Source organism: Rhipicephalus sanguineus, chromosome 5 (assembly GCF_013339695.2).
Source record: "Rhipicephalus sanguineus isolate Rsan-2018 chromosome 5, BIME_Rsan_1.4, whole genome shotgun sequence".
Taxonomy (NCBI): Eukaryota; Metazoa; Arthropoda; class Arachnida; order Ixodida; family Ixodidae; genus Rhipicephalus; species Rhipicephalus sanguineus.
In genome coordinates this window covers 100,500,786-100,524,492 of record NC_051180.1, presented here as the reverse complement: position 1 = coordinate 100,524,492, position 23,707 = coordinate 100,500,786, and the positions used below count along the sequence as shown (strand labels likewise).

The following is a 23,707-nucleotide window of genomic DNA, read 5'->3' as shown; positions in this document are numbered from 1 at the left end:
ATATATATAGATATATATATATATATATATATATATATTATCAAGAGCAGAGGGCATGTGTTTGTGTCCTCGCGTCTTCGTCTTGTTCTAGCGCTGTTTCATCATTCAAATTCAGTATGTACCAAACCGCTCCATTCGAGACGCTAATAGATTATAAGCAATAGCACCTCACTTTGTCATTGAAATTCAAACCCTTTCCACCTTGTTCAACTTGTTGTGCATTCCTTTTATGTTTCTGTTGCCATAGCGACACGTAAATATTTTGCCATTTGCCAAACACGACTGGAACGTGAAAACCATCTTCTTTTCCATTCTCAGTCGATTAGGATGAAAGCGCCCCTCCTGCTTCCCCTCCCTCCCCCCCCCCCCCCATAGCGTTCTGCACCTAACGTAGTTTTGTACTGGCTCCGAGATCGGTGACAATGAAAGCTTTCTGAACCTCACGTGGTTTTGCATTGCCCCGGGATGGATCCACCTTAGACAAAGCGACGATGTTGTGTGATGACGTCATCATATGACGTCAGGTTGCGCGACGTCATGATGGCCTCGTCACATGGCTATTTTTTGTATCGCTCGTGTGCAAGCCGACAGTCACTTTTCACGTTTGATGAGGCACCTAAGGCTTTCGCCTTAATAGTGGTGTAAATGTAATTGCGAGTGCTGGATTCTGTGTTTTTTGGTTTCGTCTACGTCATAAAACCACGTTATGATACCTTGAATCACGAAGAACTAAAAAGCTCAATTTTTGACTAGAACACGTTCGCTGTACACTGAGCTCTTTCCAAGGACGACTTATTGAAGGACTGAGCGCACATGAAATATCGGTTAACTAGTTGCTCATGCGATAGTGCAGGGAGCACAAAGTACGTGCACGAATCCTTTCACTCACCGATGACAAGCAGCGACGTCTCGTGGATTGCGCGTGCGGTCCTTTCGGAAGTCGACGCGGCACCTGTACACGCCCGAATCCGTCACCGCGAGGTCCTGCAGCCTCAGCCCGGGTGTCGGCTGGGTGACGAAGTAGGCGCGCGTGCCCCAGGCGATGGACGAGTGTCGCGCCTGCGACACGTCCCCACGCCGGGCGTCCACCGAGTAGACGGGCGTGGGCAGCGCGTCCTTGTACCACAACACCAGCGCCACCGAGTCGTTGTCAGGGGACAGGTCGCACGGCAGCAGTGCCTCGCCGCCCGCCAGCGCCGTCACGTGTGCCACTGCATTGAAATAGAGCGCGGAAATTTGTCGCGAGTTAACTGGGTGGTCCGCGGACATTTAGGTCAGGAGACACTTGCTTGTTATGCACATGCTGGCAAAGTTTGTACAAACCGACTGGATAGACTGATGAAAAACCCATCGTGTTTGGTGAAAAAACACCTCCGGCAGAAACGACACACTGCTATTAGACAATTCCGCCAAATCTTGCAGTAGTACGCAGCAAGGAGAGCTTACAAGCGCAGCGCGAATTTGCCATTTTCTCAGATGCCCTCTCTTCATACAGAGGCCTGTGCTAACTCTCTTTGGTGTTACCGTCGCCTGCTCCTGGACCTCAATGGGTAGCGTGCTATTGGTCAATAGCCGACATATATCAAGGGCAGCTTATGGATCGGAAGCGCTTCTTGCCACGAGATTCCGCCACGTGACTCCGCCACGAGCCCACGGTCAGCTACCATTGCACAGTATACGAAACTAACGCGCACAGGAATACACCAAGAAAGAGTGATCGCGTTTCATTACGTCCACTCAACGCAATGACGCGCACTGTTGTAACTTCTTTCCCCTGTACCATCCTCCCTGTGTACCTTCTAGCGCGCTCGTCGAAGCAAGATAAATGAGAGAGGGCGTAAAGTGTGCGACCAATCCCTGTAACTCAACTCGTTCTTCCCGGACTCGATATGTGTTTTGCGGCAATAGATCCGTGAGGCAATAAACTCAGATATTGACGTTATTGCACGATTACTTTAAAAAATGGTTCAGGACCCCTTTAAAGAAGCTATATGAATTTTAAAAATTCCTTTATTTCTTCCCTACTATGAACAAATTCTGGCTGAAGCCATCGCAGAAAATTTGTCGACGTTAATGAGACTAGAATTGAAGTAATGCAGCGGAATCCATATTGACATCGCTGAAACTATTCATGTATACAGCATGTGCTGCAGCCAAGGTCCTATATTGCGCTTCTCTACGGACACGATATGCCCCCCAGCGGTGTCGCCGTGAATACCGCGCGCAGCGCGCGTCTGCATATATTGTGAATACATGGATATACATGTACATGTTGATATACATGGACAAAAATATATTCAGACAACATACACTCAAGCAGGTGTCGATCCCGCCTATATGAGGAGGGAAGGGGGGGAGGGTTAATTCTGCACAGAGACTTTGGAATTTTCAATTAGTTTTTAAATATTGAGCAGCGATATATACCCAATGGCATATGACCAACGAATCAAGTTTGTGTGAAATGTGTTCATTGCAGAACAGCACATATCCAGTGGCCCATGTTTATCCCACTGTAAGCTTCGATCCCTTAGGGCTCAGCGCACCAGCGCTGAACACATACTATGATGAAAGCCTATAGTTCATTCCCCACAGCAGGTCTCTAGGCTTTCGGGACGCGATCCTGCCATGTGTCCTGCATCTTCCATCTGCGCTGCCGCTATCCGCACGTGGTTCATTGGCGGCCGACGCGTGGCATTGCTCAGCTGGAGAAAGGGGATTCGATTCTCGACTTAGGCGGCCGCATTTCTATAACGGCTAATGAGAAAACACCGCGAAATTAGATTTAGGTGCGCGTTAAAACACTCAAGGTGAAAAAAAATAATGCGTAGTATCCACTATAGCATGCCTCATAATCACATAGTGGTTTTCGTACGTAGAACACCGGAATATGTTTCAGCGTTACGCGGTTGGCGTCGTTGTGCTGTCAATATATAGACGCGAGTATCCTGACTGCACAGTGAAGGCTAGACCTTCGGATGCGCGGAGTGACTCTGGGTTAAAGTTCTACAAATGCCCCTGAAGGTGCACCGTCACACTCCGCTGAAGTGGCTCTGCCCCAGCGAGGAAAACGTTCTGGCTCCCGCTTCTAGCATACACGTCGCGTGCACGCACATTGGCGTACGTACATAGCAGCTGTGTTCGTATTGGGTAAGGCTGTAAATAAATTTGTAGTGAAGCTGCGCGCGCAAGATTTCCCAAGTGTCTATTTTGCTTGTTTACACTGGCGCCTAATAATCGAAATGCCGTATTACGGCTGTAAGGGCCTTTTTCTTAAAATACTTGTTTTTTTCCTCGACGGTATCCAAAGTATAGTGAAAGTCATGTGATTAGCCGGTTTACTGATGACAACTAATTTTCGGAGGTGCGTCAGTTTGTGTTATGGTCCTCAGTGCGAGCGTTATTCATTTCTGGTGCAAGCATAATAAAGCAAAGTGTTGTAGCAACTTTCCAGCAGAATATCTTCATCACGTGACACGAAACCTGAAGCTGAAGGAGATTGTAATCCAGTCATTTTTATATAGCTGCCCGATTGCCTTACCTGCGAAAATATTACCTCAAGTGACATAAATAGTTTTACGCTAAAATATCTTATTCTGTAAACTCAATTATATAATTGCTGCTACTGTCTTCCACAGATGACCGCACGTTTTTTTCTTTTCTTTTGTTTCTTTAAGTCTCATTACATCCATCGCTAAAGCGCAGTGCCCGCAACACAGCTGGCAGTGCCCCGAATCACGCCAGCTTACTTGGGTGACTTCAGTGCAAAGGCCAGGCGAAACAATGCGCCGTCCGCGTGTGCTCGTACACAGCTTAGCGCTTTCTATAGCATGCAATGCACCTACCTCACCACGCTCGCCGCTCGAGAATCTCGCCGGTCAAGAATAAGCATGAACGCACATTGTCGCCTGGGACTCATGACGCTAGGTTATGCATGCACACGACCAAGTGCCATCTAGTTACCCAGTCACCAGTGCGCTGTGTGTCGCCATGCAAGGAAGCACCTGATAATAAAGAGAGATTCCGGCAGTGCGTAACGTTATCCCCTGAGGGAAATGGCAGCGTCATAGCCCAGACATTATCCGTGGTCTTTTTATTTACTGTGTACGCCGTCTTTAGTGACGCTTGGCTGTTACCGAACCTAACGCAAAGTTCGATATGAACCTGACTCGATTAGCATTTAGAGGATGGACCTCCTAAGTATAGTAGACGGTCTTGGTGCACTAATACATTACCTGCCATGCATATGGTAAATCGCCTGCGCCCGCCTGGCAACAGCCAATAGCTGCTGGAGACGCTTTTCTCTTCGTGCGGAATAGCTTGCGACTGCTCATTGAAGAATATGGGGGATAGTAGATTAAGAATTGATATGCGGCAAGCGGAGTGTTTTGTCGCCCACACTAAGCTTAGTATACCGAAATTCTTTTTCTTTTCGTTTTTTTTTTTGCGATGATCACAATTCTGCGGCAGGAACTGCCGATGAATATTTACAATAATGAGAATTTGAGCTTGTTGGTGTAGCATGGTGAGTCAAAGAGCGCACGCAAACGACCAGCATACAGAAAGGCAACACGTGACAGCACTGTCGTCTGCTTCTTTTCTATGTCCTGGCCGTTTACGTGCGCTGTTCGATTCAAAATGCAGTGAATCTCCATCCATTCTACAAGTGACAAAATTCTGTGAAGCTAGTGGAAATCTGCATTTGGCGCATGGCCCTCATCTTGCGTAGCACAGGTGAAACAACCGTAAAATACGAACAAGACGACACAGAAATATTCTATGTCTATTTGTTTCTCTGTGTTTCTGTCTTTTTTTTCTGTCTGTCTTCCCTTCATGTGTTTTTTTTTTCTCTTTATCTTTCTTACAACGTCTTTCTTGCTCTCTCTCTCTCTCTTGTAGTCGTACTCTCGTCTTCTACATCTTTCACTCTTTCTTCCCTTCCTTTCTATCTGTTTCTCTCCTCCTCTTTTTTTCTCTGCCTTTCTCTCTTTGTTCTCGTTCCCTCTCCTTCTTTCCCTTCTCCTCGCCCTCACTTCCCTTTCGCAACCCTTGCTATACTTATACAAGGATATGCTATGCTCTGCTAACGTGCCTGAATAGCCGAGTGGTTACGACGCTCGCCTTGGGATCGTGGGTAGGCGAGTTCGAGCCCCGCCTCGGCAAGAATTTTTGTCTTTCTCTAACTTTCTTTCTCTCTCTTTCTCGCTTTCTTTCTGTCTCTCTATACTCGTTCGCTCGCTCACCAGAGTTATTGCATCCCACGCCGGACAATAGGGCGCACCTGTTCTGGGAGCGAAGCAGAAGAAGCAAGGCGACGAAGAGGACGAAGACAGCGAGAGCCTGTTCATGATAATGATAATTTTCTATCTACGACACACAGCAAAGCTCGACCATAGCAGCTCTGCTATCATCGGGCTATCATCGAGTCTCGCGATATCCGCTTCCTTATCCCTTTTTTTTAGGTGCCTCTTTTCTTTCTTTTTTTTTTGGTCTTGTCTCAATTCTCCCTCCATTTCCTGTTTCACTGTGCATTTCGCCGCTCCTTCCAAACTAATTTAAATAAAGAAGCATTACTTTCTTTCGAGGTAAAGGACATGCAGCTGCGACCTAAAAATAAAAATTGGACCATACACAAAGAAAAAGGCTAGCGGAATAAACGACAGAAAACACGCTTCCGGACAAAAGCCATAGTTTTTACATCCATCCAAATTATGAATTTCTTCCGACTCACCGAAACTATTCGCGCGAGAGGAGTCGACAGTGCAAGTGGTGCTTCGAGGCGCTTACACAGAAAACAAATGCGAAGTATTCGCATTTTTCTTGGCAACTGAGCACGTATACCATTCTTTTTTTTTGCATTTTTGTCTAGTGTAAAAGCGAATAACGGGAAATGAATGCGATCCGTAAATTCATGAATTCGCATACATGCAGGAAGTGTAATGCCAAGCTGTGCGCTAAATATTGTTGCACCTGAAGATAAATGAAAACAGCTTAGCTACGTTTCTCTGCTTTTCGGCATTTCTCTATTTACGTACGACTCCTTTCGTAAAGAGGCCACTCCGTGAAAAGGCGTTCGTTCCCCTTTGCAGAAAAAGGCAAGCATGTAAATGTTTTTGTTTGCTCAAAACACTGTCTTTCCCTGTTGTTGCTAAAAAAAAAGCTACTAAGGCTATGCTGTGCTGAAATCACACTGCGATTCAAAGAAATTAAGATGGGAAACGTCGGTCGCCTTTCTCGTGGTTCTGGCAATCTATAGCTGGCGGGACATTTCGAGCAAAAATAAAGTCTGTTGGAGGCGAGACAAAATGAAGCTTACTCATTCAATTCACCTCGTAGAAAAAAAAAGACCACTAAATGTGCGTATGTAGGCAATGCAGTAGAGATAAAACTAAAAGGTGGCATCGAAGGGTAGCTGGCTCACGGACTGGTTTCATCAGGTCAGCGTTAGTTTCTACGTGTTCGGCACCAAAAATATTCATGCGGACACGTTTCGTTCTTTTTCTTACTTTTTTTTTCGTGCTCCGGACACTTCTAACTCGACTGCCTTGCGCTGCGTGCGGTGAGGACTGAATAACGCCTCGTTTGTAATCGGCACGCATTCCAAATGCCTGTACACTTGAATCTCAAGAGCCACTACTATGGTATACGTCCAGGCTAAGCGGTCAGTCCGACGAGCACAGAATACTAAGACAGTATCGCTGCTCGCAGATGCACAAATGTAAGTTTTCAGGTTTTTTGACGGTCTGTCTACTACCAAATTCGAGCTCTTGAACCTTAGCGTGACACTCTCTCGGGAAGACGAAGTTCTTCTTTGTCGAGCGCTGTATTTTCAAGATGCCGAATATGTCGCTCTTATTTTGGTTTTGCTCACCAACACCAGCCACTTTTCTATGGAAGGCCAGCCCCGCACGGGTCCTCCTGACGCGGCAGCGTCTGCAGCGGCCACTTCACAGAAGAGGAAAATCGACGAAAGTAGCACGGACACTGATGACACCATGGTCTACACCTATGACAGAGATAAATTGCCTGATGACAAATTTTAGGTTGGTATGAGCCGCAGGTCGAAGAGAATGCTGCTAAACGTGTCATTCTGTTCAAGTAAGTCCCATGCAAGGGCGCCTCGAAGCCCTGAGCCATTTACCTTTTTCTACGTGCCTGTACACGCCGCAAGCAACGTCAGAAAATTCTACAGGCAATCTGAATCTCACGGCGCTGGTTCCAAATTAAATAACGGAGATCATAGTCAACACCCGTAGTAAGGTATTGGCTATAGATGTCGAAGATGTGACCGGGTTAGAGTCGTTTCGCCTGGTCGCCAACCTTGTTGGTATGCCAGTCCACTGCTATATTCCGTCTGGCTGAATGTCCACTGCCAGTGTCATCTACGACATCGACGTGACAACTTCAACTGCTGTTTGGCCAATACTTATTAAACGGTCACAATTGAAACTGTTATTATGTACGCTTATCGCAGTGACGAGTCGCCCTCTGCGAAGGTAATATTAGAATGCGAATAACTTTCATCGCACGTTAAGATGGGTCATGTCGTCATGTCATTCGTCCTTTCATTTAAATGCCTCCAGAAGGCTGAAAATGCGGGAAGGTATCACATGTGAGCTGTGTGTACAGAAATATAACGAAATAGGACGAAACTTCGGCGAGTTGGTATAGGTTCATACTTCAGTGTAAGAGCACACAACAAAACAATCAGACTGAAAGGAGATAAAACGACACGAGAGCATGTTGTGTGTGTCTTTTCGTCTCCTCTCAGACTGGTTGTTTTGTTGTGCCCTGGTGCATAAAAGTATGAAACATAACGACGTGTCCAGCGGCTCCACCCGTCACCCAACTATAATGCCCTAACTACTTTCGATCTCATGATGCCACTTGGAAGGAGTGTCCCCTCATTCGAGGAAAATGTAGGCGTGCGCGGAAAGCGCAGCACAGTCACAGCGAAAGCTGGAAAAGCGGCATTTCTAGAGCTCGTTAGAAGCTCTCTTGGGGCTGCTAATACAAGTACATTGGCAAGATCCTCACTACGCAATAAATCATAACTTTTGTGAAGTTGGGAAGCACCCACTACGCCATTATTCTTCATTATGCGGAGAAGTGAGGTACCTGCTGCACATCTATAAGGCATTATGAGCATTTTGTTGGTGCCATGGCTGATTACGATGAAGAATTATGGCTCAGCCCTTTGTAATGGGTTGGAAGCTTCAAACGATCTACTAGTTAGGTAATTCGCATTGTGTGACGCCCAGTCGATATTTCACTCTCCGACCGCTCTATATAACATTCGTGAACGTGAGAAAGCGAGAGAGAGAGAGAAAGAGAAAGGGAAATAACTTTATTGAGGCCCTGAAGAAATGTATCTTGGGGGCCTTATGGGCTTCCTTGGCAACCAAAGGAAGTGCACTTGCGAGGAACTGACTACGCTATAAATCGTAATTTTTTGGAAGCAGGGAAGCAGCCCCTATGCCACTTTTCGTCATTCTGCGGAGAACCGTGGTACCCGCGAAACACATGTGAGGCATTATGTGCACTTTGTTGATGCTCTGCCTGATGACGATGGAGAATTATGGCAGATCCCTTGTAATGGGATGGGAGCATTCAACAACCCATTCGTTGCGCAATACGCGTTGTGTGAGTGTGACGCCTGGTTACAGAATTTGGGTTGTGTGACGCCTATTTGTTATTTTACTCGTCTACCACGCTATGTTACATATGTTAATCTGGTTCCTTCCCGACATAAAGCCGGTATAGGGTTTTTGCAGAGCAGTTTCAAGCACCGGCATTGCTCGGAGGTCGAATACTGGCTATTCCTTCGAGAATTGCCACTGTGCTTGATGAACTGTACAGCTTCAGGCGTAAACCGCGGAGTTTCCTTTATCTATTCGTAGATCTCGCATGCTTTCTCTGTGAGAAGCGCAGCAGCATGCCCAGAGTACATACTTCAACCTCAGCTAACGACCTCTGGAGGCCTCAGTAGCAAACTGTAGCGTCATTATGCGCTCCCGAAAGAAGCACCACTCTTCATTATTCTTCTTCCCTTCTTTCCCCCCCCCCCCATTCCTTTTCCTCTAGTGCAAGGTAGCAAACCGGACCCGTCTAGTTGACATCCCCGCCTTTCCTTTTCCTCACCTCTCTCTCTCATTCTCTTTCAGTTTCTCTCATTCTCTCTCACTTTAGAACGCGCAGAAATTGAAACAAGACTACTCCACAGAATGAGACTCCCACAGCTCCTACCTCTATGACCAGAATTAGCCTACGGCTGCCGAAACTCGAGATGTCCATTGCTTCTAGTTGCCGGAAGTACTGGAAGATTGCGCTATCGCTTCATTGTCACTAACCATTTCCACTGGCGGGACACGGACCATAAGGTTAGCGCCACCGTAGAGAGAGGCTTTTTGGCGAGTTGGCTTCTGCCGTGTTTATACGACGCTGATTGCGTCAACGCTTTCAATTTCAATTCTGCTCACAAATTCGCCAACATTAACTCTCTGTCCAAATTGCTGACTGGGGACACGAAGTCACACAAGAATTGCGGCCAAAATCAACCTGGCCTAGAGAACAAGACATGTGCCTAAAGATCATAGAAAACCTGCAGCGTGACAAGTCACGTGTGTAAGTAAGCCACAGGGTTCATCAAAAGGTTTTGTTGTTTACCTGTGGACTACTAAAACGCTGTACCCCACTAAGACGAGTGACATCTCGACAAGCGCCTTTCTTCATTTTTTTTTTGTTTGCGTAATTGAGCTGCTCTACGCACTGCGTTCAGACAACACCTTTAGGAAAGCATCTTTAGAAGCACTGAAGAGTTCTATCACTACAATAAGTTCTCCGTTAGCGCCTTAGTCTCAGCGCCATCGATAGCATGTGAAAGTTCATGATGTCATGTTCGTCTTAGTGTGGCTACTGGCATGAACGACTTATGCGATCGGTCGTGCCACCACTTGGCAAAGTTCTACGCAAGTGGAAGCTCAATAGCAAACAGACTGAGACTGAGCCAGGAGCGCTCATCGGTTCACGACTCTTAGCATGCACATACACGGACGCCAGGAATCCATCTTCAAGATTCCTTGCTCATTTGTGGCCGTACGTTTATTGCTTGCTTCTGTACAGGGAAGCAACCGTGACTACATATGGAGAGCTCAGGTTACGCAATGTGATCTCATAAAGAAGTTGTGACAGCCCCAGACGCTTCTACCAGAGGATGCATCCTTGACTGGCGGGCACTTCGCCTCTAGCCATCGTGTCCTTGTAACAAATAGATGATCTGGTTATCGTCAAGAAACCTAGCATCTTCAATGCATTTGGCAATGCAGGGGTGGAAGTCTCAACAGCTACGGTTTTAAGAACTACACAGAGCCAGCGGTGCGAAAGCCAAATGGAAATTACATAAAGACACGCCAGAGAAGGACAGCTCAAGTGTAGCAACATGCAAGGGTAATTGAGTATGCAGAGACACTGCGCAAGTAGGCAGCGCAGAGCAGAAAAATGAGCAAACCTCGAAAGAACTTCGTAGAGGCTTTAGTTTCTCCACGCCCAAACCAGAACCTATTCTTACGCTCCACAGTGAATGCAGCAAGGAGATCAAAGAGCATCCCATTGAACTATATCTGAGACGGTACGTTCTAATATGTAGCCGCGGCTTCATTTTTGTATCCTCACTCTTAATAAAGTCGACACTGTGGGTGCATTATAGAAGCCTCATTTACTCAAGGGCCAGGATCTCAGCATAGCCTGGATGAATAGCGAGTCCTGTCGCCGAGACGCACATTGTCTCATTCTTTCTACGCATATTATACACTGTTCACACAGGATTGCGCATGCGGCACGTGAGAGGCTTCAGACAAGACAACGTGAAGAATTACAGTATCTTAGTAAAACATTATTTTCATTTACAACTTCTTAAGCGTCCATGTCATATACTGAAATTGAGTTGTTCCCTATCATGTTTGGTAATGCTAATTTAAGCTGTTTCAACGAAACTGTTGGTCCACATTGAGACGCGAAATTTCCTTCGACCCCAATATCCATGTAGTAGTGTAAGTGTGAAAAGCAGAAAACGAAAAAAAAGAACTGCAAGGCTTTTAGTGGTTGAAAGGCTGATAAACATGTAACTTGAATTCTTCAATAAAAAATTCTCTCGTTCGTAAAATATGCAATGCCGAAAAAATGAGTAGGGCCATGATTAGGATAGCGAGGAAGTGCACATTTAAAAATGCTAGGAACGCTGAAGTACCAAAGTAAGAACAAATTTAACAGTTTACATTTTTAACCCAAATGAAAAGGTGCGCACGTATTTTGATTCCCCAGCTTCGTGTCAGTACTGCTCAGCGTGAATCTGAAAAGCTTTCACACACGGAGCTTAGCAAAGTAATTTGCTGTTCAGCTACTTCGTCGTCAGATAACTGGACAGAACATGCTTATAACCTCCGAAACGTGTACAGCTACCATTATCGTACACCACGAGCCCGCGCAGTTTGAAAATTACGGTTAGGTCAGTTGAAATGGCACTGACACATTTCATGAGCGGTTCTCATATGTTAGTCAATAACGGAAAGCAATGCACTGCCGCAACACTATCAGCTTGGACGTAGGTCATACGACCCTCCGCATCACAAACTCAAACTTTACGAAGGCATCGACTACAGGCGGCTTCAGAGCAATATTTTCACTCACGGCATCCTATTGCACCATATGAAGCCAATGTTATACGGCTGCATCTGTTCACATCACGATGTGGCAGACACTCTGGCACACCTTCTTCTGCAATGCAAAGGAAGCATCCCAGCGCTATAAGCAGCAGCAACAGATGCACGCCCAAACCTAAGTGAAGACCCAAGTGAAGAGTGAAGATTGCTAAAATCTTCAATCCCAGTGCTATAAGCAGCAGCAGCAAATGCACACCCAACCCAAGTGAAGACCCAAGTGAAGCGGTGGAAGCTGAAATCTTCCATTTCTGTGCTATAAAAAGGCAACAGATGCACACCCGAACCTAGTGAGACCCAGTGAAGCGTGTAAGCTAAAAGGTTCATCCTAATGCTCTAGCGCAGCAACAGGTGCACACCCAAACCCAAGTGAAGCGTGGGAAGCTAAAATCTTCAAGCCGGACCTGGTCGACCACACCATCTCATCGACCAGGCCCAGCAGGCGGCGCAGGCCTGAGGGTTCCTAGAATAAGGACCCTTCCCCCTTCATTAACTACCCACTCTTTAATAAACGTTTATTCTTTTACTCTCCCTTTTAATGAAGGAACTCCGTACGCAGACAATACCGAAGTTCACTGAGCTGGAGGTACTCTATCTGTATACTAGCATATTGTGTACCACATCGCAAACATTATTCTACTACCCAACCTGGTGGTTATCAATACCAGAGTATTCTTTAACTTAAGAAATTAATAATTAATTAGTGAATGGTAATGGTTAAGAAATATATTTGTCTGGAAAAAAAATCTTTCGGCAACCACACTTGGCTTCACCAAGGATTGTTTACGATGATTATACGTAAATGTCTCGTTGTATTGCTGGCTGAAGAACTTGTCTTCTTTTGCCTATTATTGAGCACTGTTTAATCAAGCGATGACGTGCATGTAAATACTAAGTACTGGTACCAGTCATATTGTTTAGGTACACCTTACGTAAACGTATAGACAAAACTTGGCTGACTTCACAAACTCTATGATAATGCATCTCATAAGTCTTCTCAAATAAGGTACTGTGTACGCAACGACGGGGGTCTTCACAGGAAGCCCTGATACTACAACTGTTCCTAAAAGAAAACCCCGCCAATTCTTGTCCTCCAACCTGTGTCCTCTAAAAGCTAGCCAATGAATGCGTGCCCTTACGAAGTACTTCCTGAAGTTGGCTGAAGATCTGTGTTTTTTTCTTACGTACTGTCGGCGTCACAATTTAGAGACGACTACGTCTGAGAAAGCATTGAATATCCCAGCAATTTGTGACTATTGGGTCGAACTGCACAGTACACGTTGTTAGCAGTTCTAGAGCTGGCCGCAAATGTAAATTCTAGGCTGCCTGCCAAATCAGCGTAAAAGACACTTTTTCTTGCGTCTCGTGTTCCCTAAACTTTTTGCTCTGACTCTACTTTATCCGTTCTGAGATTTAGGTTCCGCTGGTGCACAGATAGCGGGTATAGCTTTCCCCCGGTGTCACCACGAAGATAATTACCCTCCATTCATCCTCTGCTGTAATCGAGAAAACAAGTCATCCTTGAGGAGAAAACACGAATGAAAAGCAAAAAGATAATAAAAAAAAGGTTCATCGACCACCGTAGATCAAGGGAGCACGAGGTCGAATTGCACGGAAAATGCAGAAATGGGGCAAGAAGAAAATTGGTCGGCTGCGGAAAATAGCCTTCTTATCGCGCCTCGTATCATCTCCTGCAGACAGACGCTAAAGTGAACAAAAATACTAAACAAAAAAGTAATCGCTCATCTTTTTTAAAAGCTTTTTATGCTTCTACTCGCGTGCATCGCCCATCTTCCGATCACCTAGCATCCTGTACGCACGCACCCCCTACTAACATCTATGCTGAACAAGGCGTTTCTTTTTTCGTTTTTTTGCCAGCTTTGAGAAGTTACTCGTTCTTGCAGAAAAAAAGGAGAAAAAAAAAGCGACAAAGAAGGAACGTCAAGATAGATGAGCCGTTTTTTCTCCGACCTCACCATAGATCTCTCCTTTCTTTATATACATTTCGTGGCCGTTCCGTGTCTGTCGATTTTTTCGCCCTGCGGGCCCAATGAACAGAGTGCGTTCACTCTACACGTGGTTTTGTTGTCACTCATTTTTAGTATGCGAGCACTGTGACTTTTTTCCTCCACTGTTTGCGACTTCTTTTAGAAACAGGGAGAGGGTAGGGGGGGGCGCTCGTACGCGGCGCGGTGAACTTCGAGGCCGCATAGGCTTCGATAAGACGACCGCGTCGTTCGTGGCGTTATCCTGAGGGCAAAGCTCATTTTCTTTGCACTTTGTTCCTCGTTGTTTTAAAGCACTTGCTGCAATCGCCATTTTAACCGCAACACCCGGGCAGCTGTGTTCCGTTCTGGGCGATATTTTTCTTTCTTTCCCTCATTGTTCGGATGAATATGACGTGCTGAGCTATCCCTGAGTAACAGGCAGTTTTGAAACATTGGAATTTTTCGGCACATTTTGCTTTCTGAGCGAATTGCGCAGCAGTCGCAAGACGCGACGATGACAAAGAAATAGCCGTTTTGTAATCTTCTTTTCTGAACGTACAACGTGCGATTTATAAGCCCCAAATTGGGGCAGTGCTTGTCACCAGACTTAAGTAATACTTGAAAACAAAACCGAGTGAAAAGCTAACAGCAAAAGTAATAAGAATTATTTGCGTATTATCGGCGGTTTCTTATCAGTCCCCACATTTCAGAATTTCCTTATTTCTTTCCTGTGTATTATGAGTAGCTTCGCCGCGCTACGAACGCTTTGACGGTGGTGCACCCTTTAGGATTAAAAACAGCAAAAAGACTACGAACAGGCAGAGCAAAGCATACCAATTGATCATAAGGAAGTTGACAAAAAAAAAAAAAAAAAACGCTTGTGCCTTCTATGCTGCGTTTAGCTTGCAGCTTTAAGAGCCAGTTAAGTAACGCTGCTGAGATGGGCGCCTGTGCGTTTCCAAAGCGCATATCAATAATAATAATATCTAGAAGACATGTATATGTTTCGAATGAACGACAACATGAAAATATTGAGAATGCATTGTTTGTCTGAGATAATAGCAAGTGGCTGCGCAACCGTGCAGGATCGGACGCGGCGCCTTGTAGTAGCGTGTGCAATCGTACGTAAAATTCTTTTTTCAGTGCTATATATAGAAAGCGTGGTACATAAACAAACGCAGCAAATTAGACCCAGTTGCCAAAACAGAGTCCCGGCACATGCCAAGCGCTGTGCCTAGACACGACCGTATAGCGTCATGCAATTTCACGACTAAAGGTGTCTGCCTTTGTGGGACGCCTTTTAAGTATCCGGTCCTTGTGTCATTAAAACACTGTACATCATCATCACCTGTGAAAGATGCGTTCAAGCGCAAACGTGAGAAATGTAGACGCGTCTCTCCTTAATCTGGTTGCCCGGGCTAACCTTAGCTACGGTTTCAAAAATATGGCGGCGCTCTCTTTGACCACGACCAAATGCGTGTGGCTGAAAACTGCATGCAAGACACACTATTTCTTGTGTTCCGATTAATTGCTTATTTATGCAAGATGACTAAGCAACTTTCAAAGCAACGAAGCTGGACGATGAATTTCCATTATAAAGCTGCAGATCGTTTTTCAAAACGTCCCATTAGACAGTTTCAAACATTTATCGTGACGTATTAGTGTTTTTTTTCTGCTTACGGCAGATGCCCGCGAAAAACGAAAGGTATCACGTGATATGCTTGCTTGCGTGCCGTGATGGCAGTGCTCCCTAGAATTTGTCTTCATTTGAACCGTGACAAGTGTCGCAATTCATTGGGGTGTGTGTCGTGCAAGGAAGCGCACATGTGAATTTTTGAAAGGTTGTAGAGAAAACAAATCTATTTTCTTCGTAAAGAATTTCGTGTGCGCAGATGCCTCATGATTCCTGCAACGAAGCAGCACGGATTAAAAAATTTCTTTATGATGGAGTCCCATGTACGCGTAATTTCGGAGGTATAATGTACCAGAATATATTATTCTATTACACTACATTCGGAGGTGTCTACCTTCACAAAATACATGAAAGAAGACACGTTACAAACTTTCACATCACTTGTATGAAGTTGTGAAGTTTGTAAAGAGCATTGCGTGCCTGTCATCCCATAAAATATGCCGTGGTAGAGGCTCAGTTTTTTTAAAACCATATAGAAAATCGTCTGCATACACTACGACAAATACATGAGAGAAAGACTGCATTCGTGTTTTTTACACTACGGCGGTAGAATTGTACGGCTCTCTAGTATCTTCGCCTGCGAGGTTTGTGGTGACTTCCTATATTAAATGACTCGCTATACTCTAACCATCTACTTACCGGTACGCGCTATATATTGCCAGCAGGCGTATTTCCTTGTGACTTTGGCATAAGTACGCAGGAAAATCATCTTATTTGGACGCGGTCACTCGACAGTGGTTTCTCTAGAGACGCTACTTGATTGCGGGGTGCTTGTCTCTCCTTTGCTGCAGCTAACTTGAGCTGTACATCTATCCAGGCGATCGTTTCCCACTTTGCTGACATTGGCATTTATCAAAGAAATCGGCTTGCATCGGGCGTTTCACTGGAAGATATGCCTAAGCTCTGCCATTCACAGAGCAGCTCTCTAAAAGCTTGAACATTATTTTGGCTATTAGTATGTGTTAAAATAGCCTTGCTACAAAACCTTGTCCAACAACCATGACGACGATTTTCGGCAGATAATACAGTTGCCAGTACATGTACTAAGACAAGCGTATGGGTGTCAATAATAATAATTGTTGGGGTTTAACGTCCGAAAACCGTGATATGATTTGAGGAACGCCGTAGTGGAGGGCTCCGAAAGTTTCGACCACCTGGGGTTCTTTCACGTGCACCTAAACCTACGTAAACGGGCCTCAAGCATTTCGCCTCTATCGAAAATGTGGCCGACGCGACCTCGGCAGCAGTCGAGCACCGTAACCAATAGACCACCATGGCGGGTTAAGGGTGTCAGTAAATTAATAACGCACCAATGATAAAAAAGTCGTGGTAGGGTTTCATCAGAGTTCCGCATACACATAATGTGATAGGCTACAGCAAAACATGTGTGATTTTACATGTATCGCGAAGGGATGCTTCAATGTTCAGCTTCTTTCTTTTGCTCCTTCATGATTGAAGTGGCTTCGCTGCAATAGAACGAACTTGACAGCAGTGCACGTTACAGGCGCAACTTAGCGATATGCACTGCTGGTACAGTGTACTGTACTGCTGGGGACTGACGTTCACCTTACAGGACGATGGCGATGGCTACATGACTTAGAAGACAGCAATTAAAAATTAAGAATTTTGAAGAGCTATTTCTTACAATCCGCCGAAAAAAACATAAAAAAATATTTAAAAAAATCAGGCAATCTGGCACTAAGCCGCGCAATGCTTGAAACAGCGAAACTAGCGATTCTGAAGACTAATCTGGTTGCTTCTAGGTTGTTTCTAGGTCTTAGCAAAGTGATGCAGGACGTTTCTAGGTTGCTTCTAGGCCGTAGCTAGTCTTTAGCTAGGTGATGCTAGGTTATTTATAAGATTATTCTCAGCGCAGAGAGGTTCGAGTTAAACCACAAACAGTCAGAGACACGACACAGATGTCCAAAGTACAGAGACAGCACCTCCCGCTGAAACCAAGCGTTCGCACCACTCATGGATCTACAGGTACGTCGTCGTAGGCGTAGGCATTCCATCGCTTCCGGTCTTTTCGCAGCCGCCTTTGCCTTTCCGTTCCCCAGTATTCTCTCCTTGTACATACTCGGGGTCTTTGGCTCGCCGTCTCTTCGCGGTCATCTCTTGGGTAACTGTCGTCTTCTTCCTTCTTAGTGGAAGTTGTGTGTAGTGGGATTTACCCATTTTCTGCGGCACATGCCCGTTTATGATGATGATAGTTTTCTGGTAGGCGGCACAGTGGCACATACCCGTTGATGACGATAGCTTTCTTCATTTTTATTGGAGCGTTGCTGAGTAGTTGGGTTCATTCAATTTATGCGGCATATATTCGTGTATGATTATGAACGTTTTTGGTACGAGGGGAACAAGCACGATTTGCTAAGCAGCTTCACCGTTAAAAGTTATTTTGCAGTCTACAATGCAAACATTAGGGATAACTCAAACAGCGATATGGAGCCTTTCAAGCTTTCAATAAGAACGTTATGTGTCAATGCGACAATATTCCAGGTAACCTAGCAGATATATTTCAACACGACAGCACTAAATAGCCCAGGTGGCAGTAAGTGCGCGCCCGTTGCGACCGAGCTGGTTGTGAGCTAAAAATATGCGTTCTCCGTGAGAGAAAAATCCCGATGGATGCAAAGAAAAAAACCAGGGTTCCAGTCTGAATCGAACCACGATATACCGCGTGGGAATCAAGTATTCAACCCCAGATCCACGCCAGTGCTTGAAACTGGTCCGAGGAAAAACGGTACACAGCCGTCAGTTAGTGCTTGAAGTCGCGTTAACACAAGTTATATTGCGTGGCAGAAGCGTGGAAATCCACTAGGCGTCACACCATGTGAATTGCACAAAGAGTTGTGGCTTAAAGGTCCACGTATATAAATCTCTCAGGTATAATTGGTTATCATCATCATGTGTCATAGCGTCAACAAGTCTGCAGCTTCATAAGGGCACGTACTGCCTTGCAGACGCGTAGTGAATATTTGGCTAGTTCACAAAATGATGAATTATGTCATAGTGGGCACTTCGCAAATATACCTGCCGTAGGCATTCAAGGGTAGTTTGAAACGTTCAGTAATACGCGCAGAAGACGTTCCTCTCCTCGCGGCGCAGTTGAGGGGTCCACCGAGACACGAAGCACGGTAAGCGAATGAGAAGGCTATCCGAACGGGGCCCGATTACGCTATCGCGTTCCACTTTTGAAGACGGAGCTCAGAGCCCTCCGAACTGTTTTTTGTAATATGCACGCATGATACTTGAAAGGCTCATAATTTGAAGTGCACAACCACTTTTCTTCAACGCACCCCAACAAGAAAAATAGGTTGTCTAGCGTATGCTCCACAGGAGACTCCTATTTCTCATAGCATGCGATGGCAATAAACAACCAGAGGCGGTGGCAAGAACATTAATAGCTGCTAGAGCTTGAAGCTATGGTTATGCCAGATTGTAGGTTCCAGGAACGACAGCGCTTCTGCAATACATTGGCAAAGCAGCGGGAAAAGGCGGTGCTTGTCCAAGTGGTTTCTAGCATATAGGAAATGTGCTGGAAGAAATTTGCAGGTTTTCGTAGTTTATGTTTCGCTTTCAAGCAACATAATTCATTGCGCATTTCAGGAGTGCCTATTCTACAAAAAAATGCCCTCATCTCAGCCACCTGAAGCATAAGCTTCAGGTGACAGAGATGAGCGTGTTACAGTAAGTTGAATAGAGGCTTTTGCTGAGCTTTTGACACCATGCCTGTGACACATGCCTGTGACACATGTACACGGGTTTTCTAGCGTAGATGGCGAAACTATGAGAACCATTAAAAATTCCTTTTTGCAAGCTCAGGAAAGTACGTACACGTGGGCGGCTACATTCCTTAAGAATGGAGCACGCGCTGCAGCAGTGCTGACATTTCTTGACGCTGTAATGATTTTGTGCGTTGTTTGTTTTACTATTTAACAGCAGGAGGTAATGTGCTGTATGTTAAAAAACAATGTTGTGGAAGTGTCATATATGCCTTGCAGGTTTGTCTATGCATTATTATTAGGCCTTGTTCCTTTGAAAAAAAAGAAACATGGAGGACGCCTAAGTTCTCCCCTCAAGAGTAGAACGCGATTGGGTAAACGGGCGCCGTGCGCATCGCCTTCTCAACTGCTAGCCCGGCTTCGGTTCTCGGTGCATGCGTTAAACGTGCCGCAATAATAATAATTGTTTCGGTTTAACATCCCAAAACCACGATGTCATTATGAAGGATGCCGTAATGGAGCACTGCGGAAATTTCAACCATCCGCGGTTCTTTAACGTGCACATCAATCTAAGCACACGGGCCTCAAGCATTTTTCGTCTCCATCGAAAATGCGGCCGCCGCAGCCGGGATTCGATCCCGCGCACTTCTAGTCATTAGCCGAGCACCATAACCACTAGACCACCGTGGTGGGTAACCCTGCCGCAAGGAAACAAACGCCTGTGGCGTAACATTTGCCTTTTCAAACTAACCCAAAATGCCTACTGCAAGTACGGTTGTTCTTTCGTTATCGAATCAGTCAAGGGCCCACTACTCGTCTATAGGCAACACATGAACCTGCGCAGCTGTTCACTTTGTTGATTCTTTCGCTGATGATTATGATTAAATATGTCTAAGCGCTTTGTAATCAATGGGTGTTTAAAACACCCGCTCTTTGCACAATTGACATGTTTTGCCGCCTGCGCTTCTGCCACGCATATTACATGCGTTAAGGAGACTCGTTCCGCTACATGACATTCATATAGTGTTTTTTTTTCCGAAGCAGTTGCAATTCCATGGCCTCGCTCGGTAGTAGGACATCTGTTTGCCTCGCATCAGGCCTTGGTTCAATTCTCACTCGAATCGAAGATCGTTATTATTTATGAAGTGCGGGACATTTTATGGGGCCGGGCTGTCGCATTCTGTCGTATGCTCGCGTAGCTTGGCGTAACGCAGGCAAAACCACGTATAGCATGGCCATGTGCAGCATATTGAGCGCGTGCTAGCACCAAGCAGAAGTGTTCTTCCTCTTGTTCTTCAAGCGCCTTGATGATGATAAATGCGGTACACTTTCGGGGCCCAGCAAAATCACGTATACGTTGGAAGAAAAATAAAAAGAGCAAGAAAGACAAAGAAATAAGAGAGGATGAAATAAATAGAAATATATAGAGAGAAAAGAGGCAGAAAAAAACTGAGCAAGAGAAAAGAAGAAAAGGAGGAAAGAAAGAGAAACAAAGAAGGCTGCCCAGCTCCGCACTTCCTTCAGGCTCGGCACCGCTAGAGCGAAGCTGCCTTAAATTTTTATTTGATCTTGCTCAAATTTTTGGCCACGGACAACGCTAATTTTTCGCTCACAATCAGCGACGCCGACACCGAATTTCTGCGAAATGAGGCGCGGCAATTTAGACAAACAAAAATTAGACCGCCGCATCGGGGCACCTTCTCACAGGGACCTCGAGAGACACCAAGCGGGGGATTGGCGCCGCGTGCAGATCAATACCTTTCCGAATCTGCATAATCTTCACGTCATGTGTCCACACAGATTTCTGAACGCATGCTTGTGGTGCGGAGTTATTCCAACACTCACACATGACCTACCGCTGTCCCAGCGACCCTACAGTCGACACGACATACGCACCCAATACACATGGTCGGGAGGCGCGCTCGCTGAACGGACTCTGGGCAAGCCAACTGGCAACCCTAAGTCAGGCCCGCCGAGCCGCTATAGCCGTGGAAGTTGGCCCCACCCGCGATGAACCACTTTTTTTCTTTTTCTCAATAATATTGTCTATCTGCGAAACGAGCTTTTTAACGCTATCGGGTTATTTTAGGGGTGTGCGAATATCAAATTTTTCGAATACGAATCGATACGAATATCCACCTTCGAATATCGAATCGAATATCGAATATCAAAGGAAAAATGCCTCCACAGTACAATATTTCATTTAAAATGTAGCTATTTGAAAAAAAAAAAACATTAACAGCCTGACTGGCAACACAACATACACTGCTATCTCCAGAAACAATGTCCAGGCTAGCACAGTGCACATCACACAAGCAAATACACGGCACAATGAAAGTAATGACTATGTTATCATGAAGAATATGAGTTGCTCCACATGATCAGGCAGCAGGCGCTCCCTTCTAACTGAGACAACCCCCCCCCCCCCCCCCTGCCACTGAAAGCACGCTCGCTTGAACAGAATTGGCTAGTAATGTATAGGGGTACATGGTACATGGGGCAAAGCTTTGCCAGACTTATCTGAAGGTGGCTACAGTCCGCACCAGTCACATGGGTCACTGTCTTTCTTCAGAATGGTCCCGCATAGTGAACGAGTGGTAGTGCGGCACGTTACGGCCGCATAATATTGAAATGTATGGTAACAGGATCGCCACAGCGCTGCACTTCGGAGATGCACCAGCAACAAATCACGCGTATTGGGGCGCTCGTCGTAGCGATATCGTGCCTCCGTGTACTTACGATGTTTATCGCTCCTCTCGGCAACGTTTTAGCGATACGAACGCAGCAGAAATGTGGAAACGAGTATTTTATGCATGGTAATCGAATCGCATATTCGAATTTTTTCGAATATTCGAAGTTATCGAATATTCGAAACTTTCGAATACCAATTTTCGAATCGAATCGAATATTTCGAATGTAATATTCGACGAATATTCGAAACTTTCAAATATTCGCACACCCCTAGTTTATTTTGGTACGAAGCTACTAACAATATTTCTTTTTTATGTACAGAATATCCAAAGTACTTGAAATGCTACAGCGGCACCAAATGCCGAAGAAGGGAACTGGCCGCCACGTTTTCGCCAGTCTCTACAGACTGGTGTGTGCTGCTGTCCACGCGCCGTCTTGGTCGGCGCTTTGTCTGTTGTTCTTACATCGTCATGGATGAAGCGGGACTTGATTCTTTGCCATAGTCTACCAACTAGCCTATCCAGTACACTACTGTTTTCATGGCAGCAGAGACCATTACTGTCACTGAGCACATTTCCAAAATAGATGCGTCTTTGTCAAACATTAGATATGAAACCTGAATTATATTTACATATGTGCCGACTTGCTCTCTGTATACATAAATCATCAACATTCTTGCTTCGGCGCAGACAGCTTAAACCTAGGTCTAGAGAACTGGCTGTTCCCGTCACCTCGGCTGCTGCCTCTGTCGGCTGACTCAAACGAGCAATGGCACACATATAGTACAACGTTGCGTTTGGTGGAGACGTGGTTCTTTTTTCCTTAAATCTATTCTGCATAAATTATTTCTGTGTGCAAAATTTCGCCCTCGCAGTTCTCTGCTTTTGAACAAAATTGGACGCGAACAAACAGGACGCCCCCCCTTTCAAAGTTACATGAATAAACACTGATATTAAGCAAAGATCACAATTCGTGCTTGTAGACGAGTTGAAGGAGTTGTGCGCAGAAGTACACCACCAATCAGAATCACTTTGAGCATCGCTTAGCTTTTTCTCTCGTGTCGACATTAGCACAAAACCTGCTGTAGTGTGGTGTCACGAATACGCAATGCCAGCACTCCACCTCCGCGTACATGAAAACGTCTCCTCAATGGGTCCTACAGCCGAACATGTCTTTTCCGGTTGGCTTTCTTGTTGTTCCAAGCGCGTTGTCATTGACAGAACTTCACGCTCTTTTCTCGGCATAGACACATCGGTCAGCTGCTGCTTTTTTCCTTCTCATCTTCTCTCTCTCTCTCTTTCTTTCTCTCTCCTCTTCTTCCCTTAGAACCTATGTGCAGCATTAGATATTGTTCCTCCCGCAGCTCCGCCCATGTCATGCGTTTGTGAAAGGCCAGCGCGCTCAACGCCTTTGTTATTGCGACGAAAGCTTCCTATTGTAACTCTTCTGTTTCCCACTTCAGGCTTTGTCTCTCTGTGCGTGTCGTACATTGTTTCTCAATTATTTTGTGGTTTTCCCTCCAGCTGACCTTCCGCTCTTTGCGTCGAGTTGTTATGACGCGGCTAATGGTTTCACCAGGCGTTGAGACTTTGTACCGACGTGCACTGTATTCCGGAGTAGTCAAAGGTCTATTGTTCGTTTTTCTTTCTCAGTCCAGAACTTTAGTCATTTGTTGAAGGATAAAGCAGGAAGTTACTCTTTTATTGATAACATCGCTCTTCGCCATGCTGTTCTATTGGGAATTGTATAAATAGTAATAATAATATAATTGTATAATAGCATTGTATACCGAAGCGTAGTAGGACAGAATAATATTCAACAGTTATCTGACATTTTTTTCCCTTGAATTTTCCCATTTATAAGCGCCAATGGGTGACCATTCATTGCTGATTCTCT

At 45.4% G+C, this 23,707-nt stretch overlaps 1 protein-coding gene across 1 annotated transcript in view; it reads right to left on the bottom strand.

Moving 5' to 3' along the window:
- Positions 1–23,707, bottom strand: part of LOC119394877 (nephrin) — a 278,061-nt gene that overhangs the window by 80,904 nt on the left and 173,450 nt on the right. Inside the window, 1 exon segment of the mRNA XM_049416006.1 lies at positions 890–1,211. Within this exon segment, the coding sequence (XP_049271963.1) occupies positions 890–1,211 (322 nt within the window).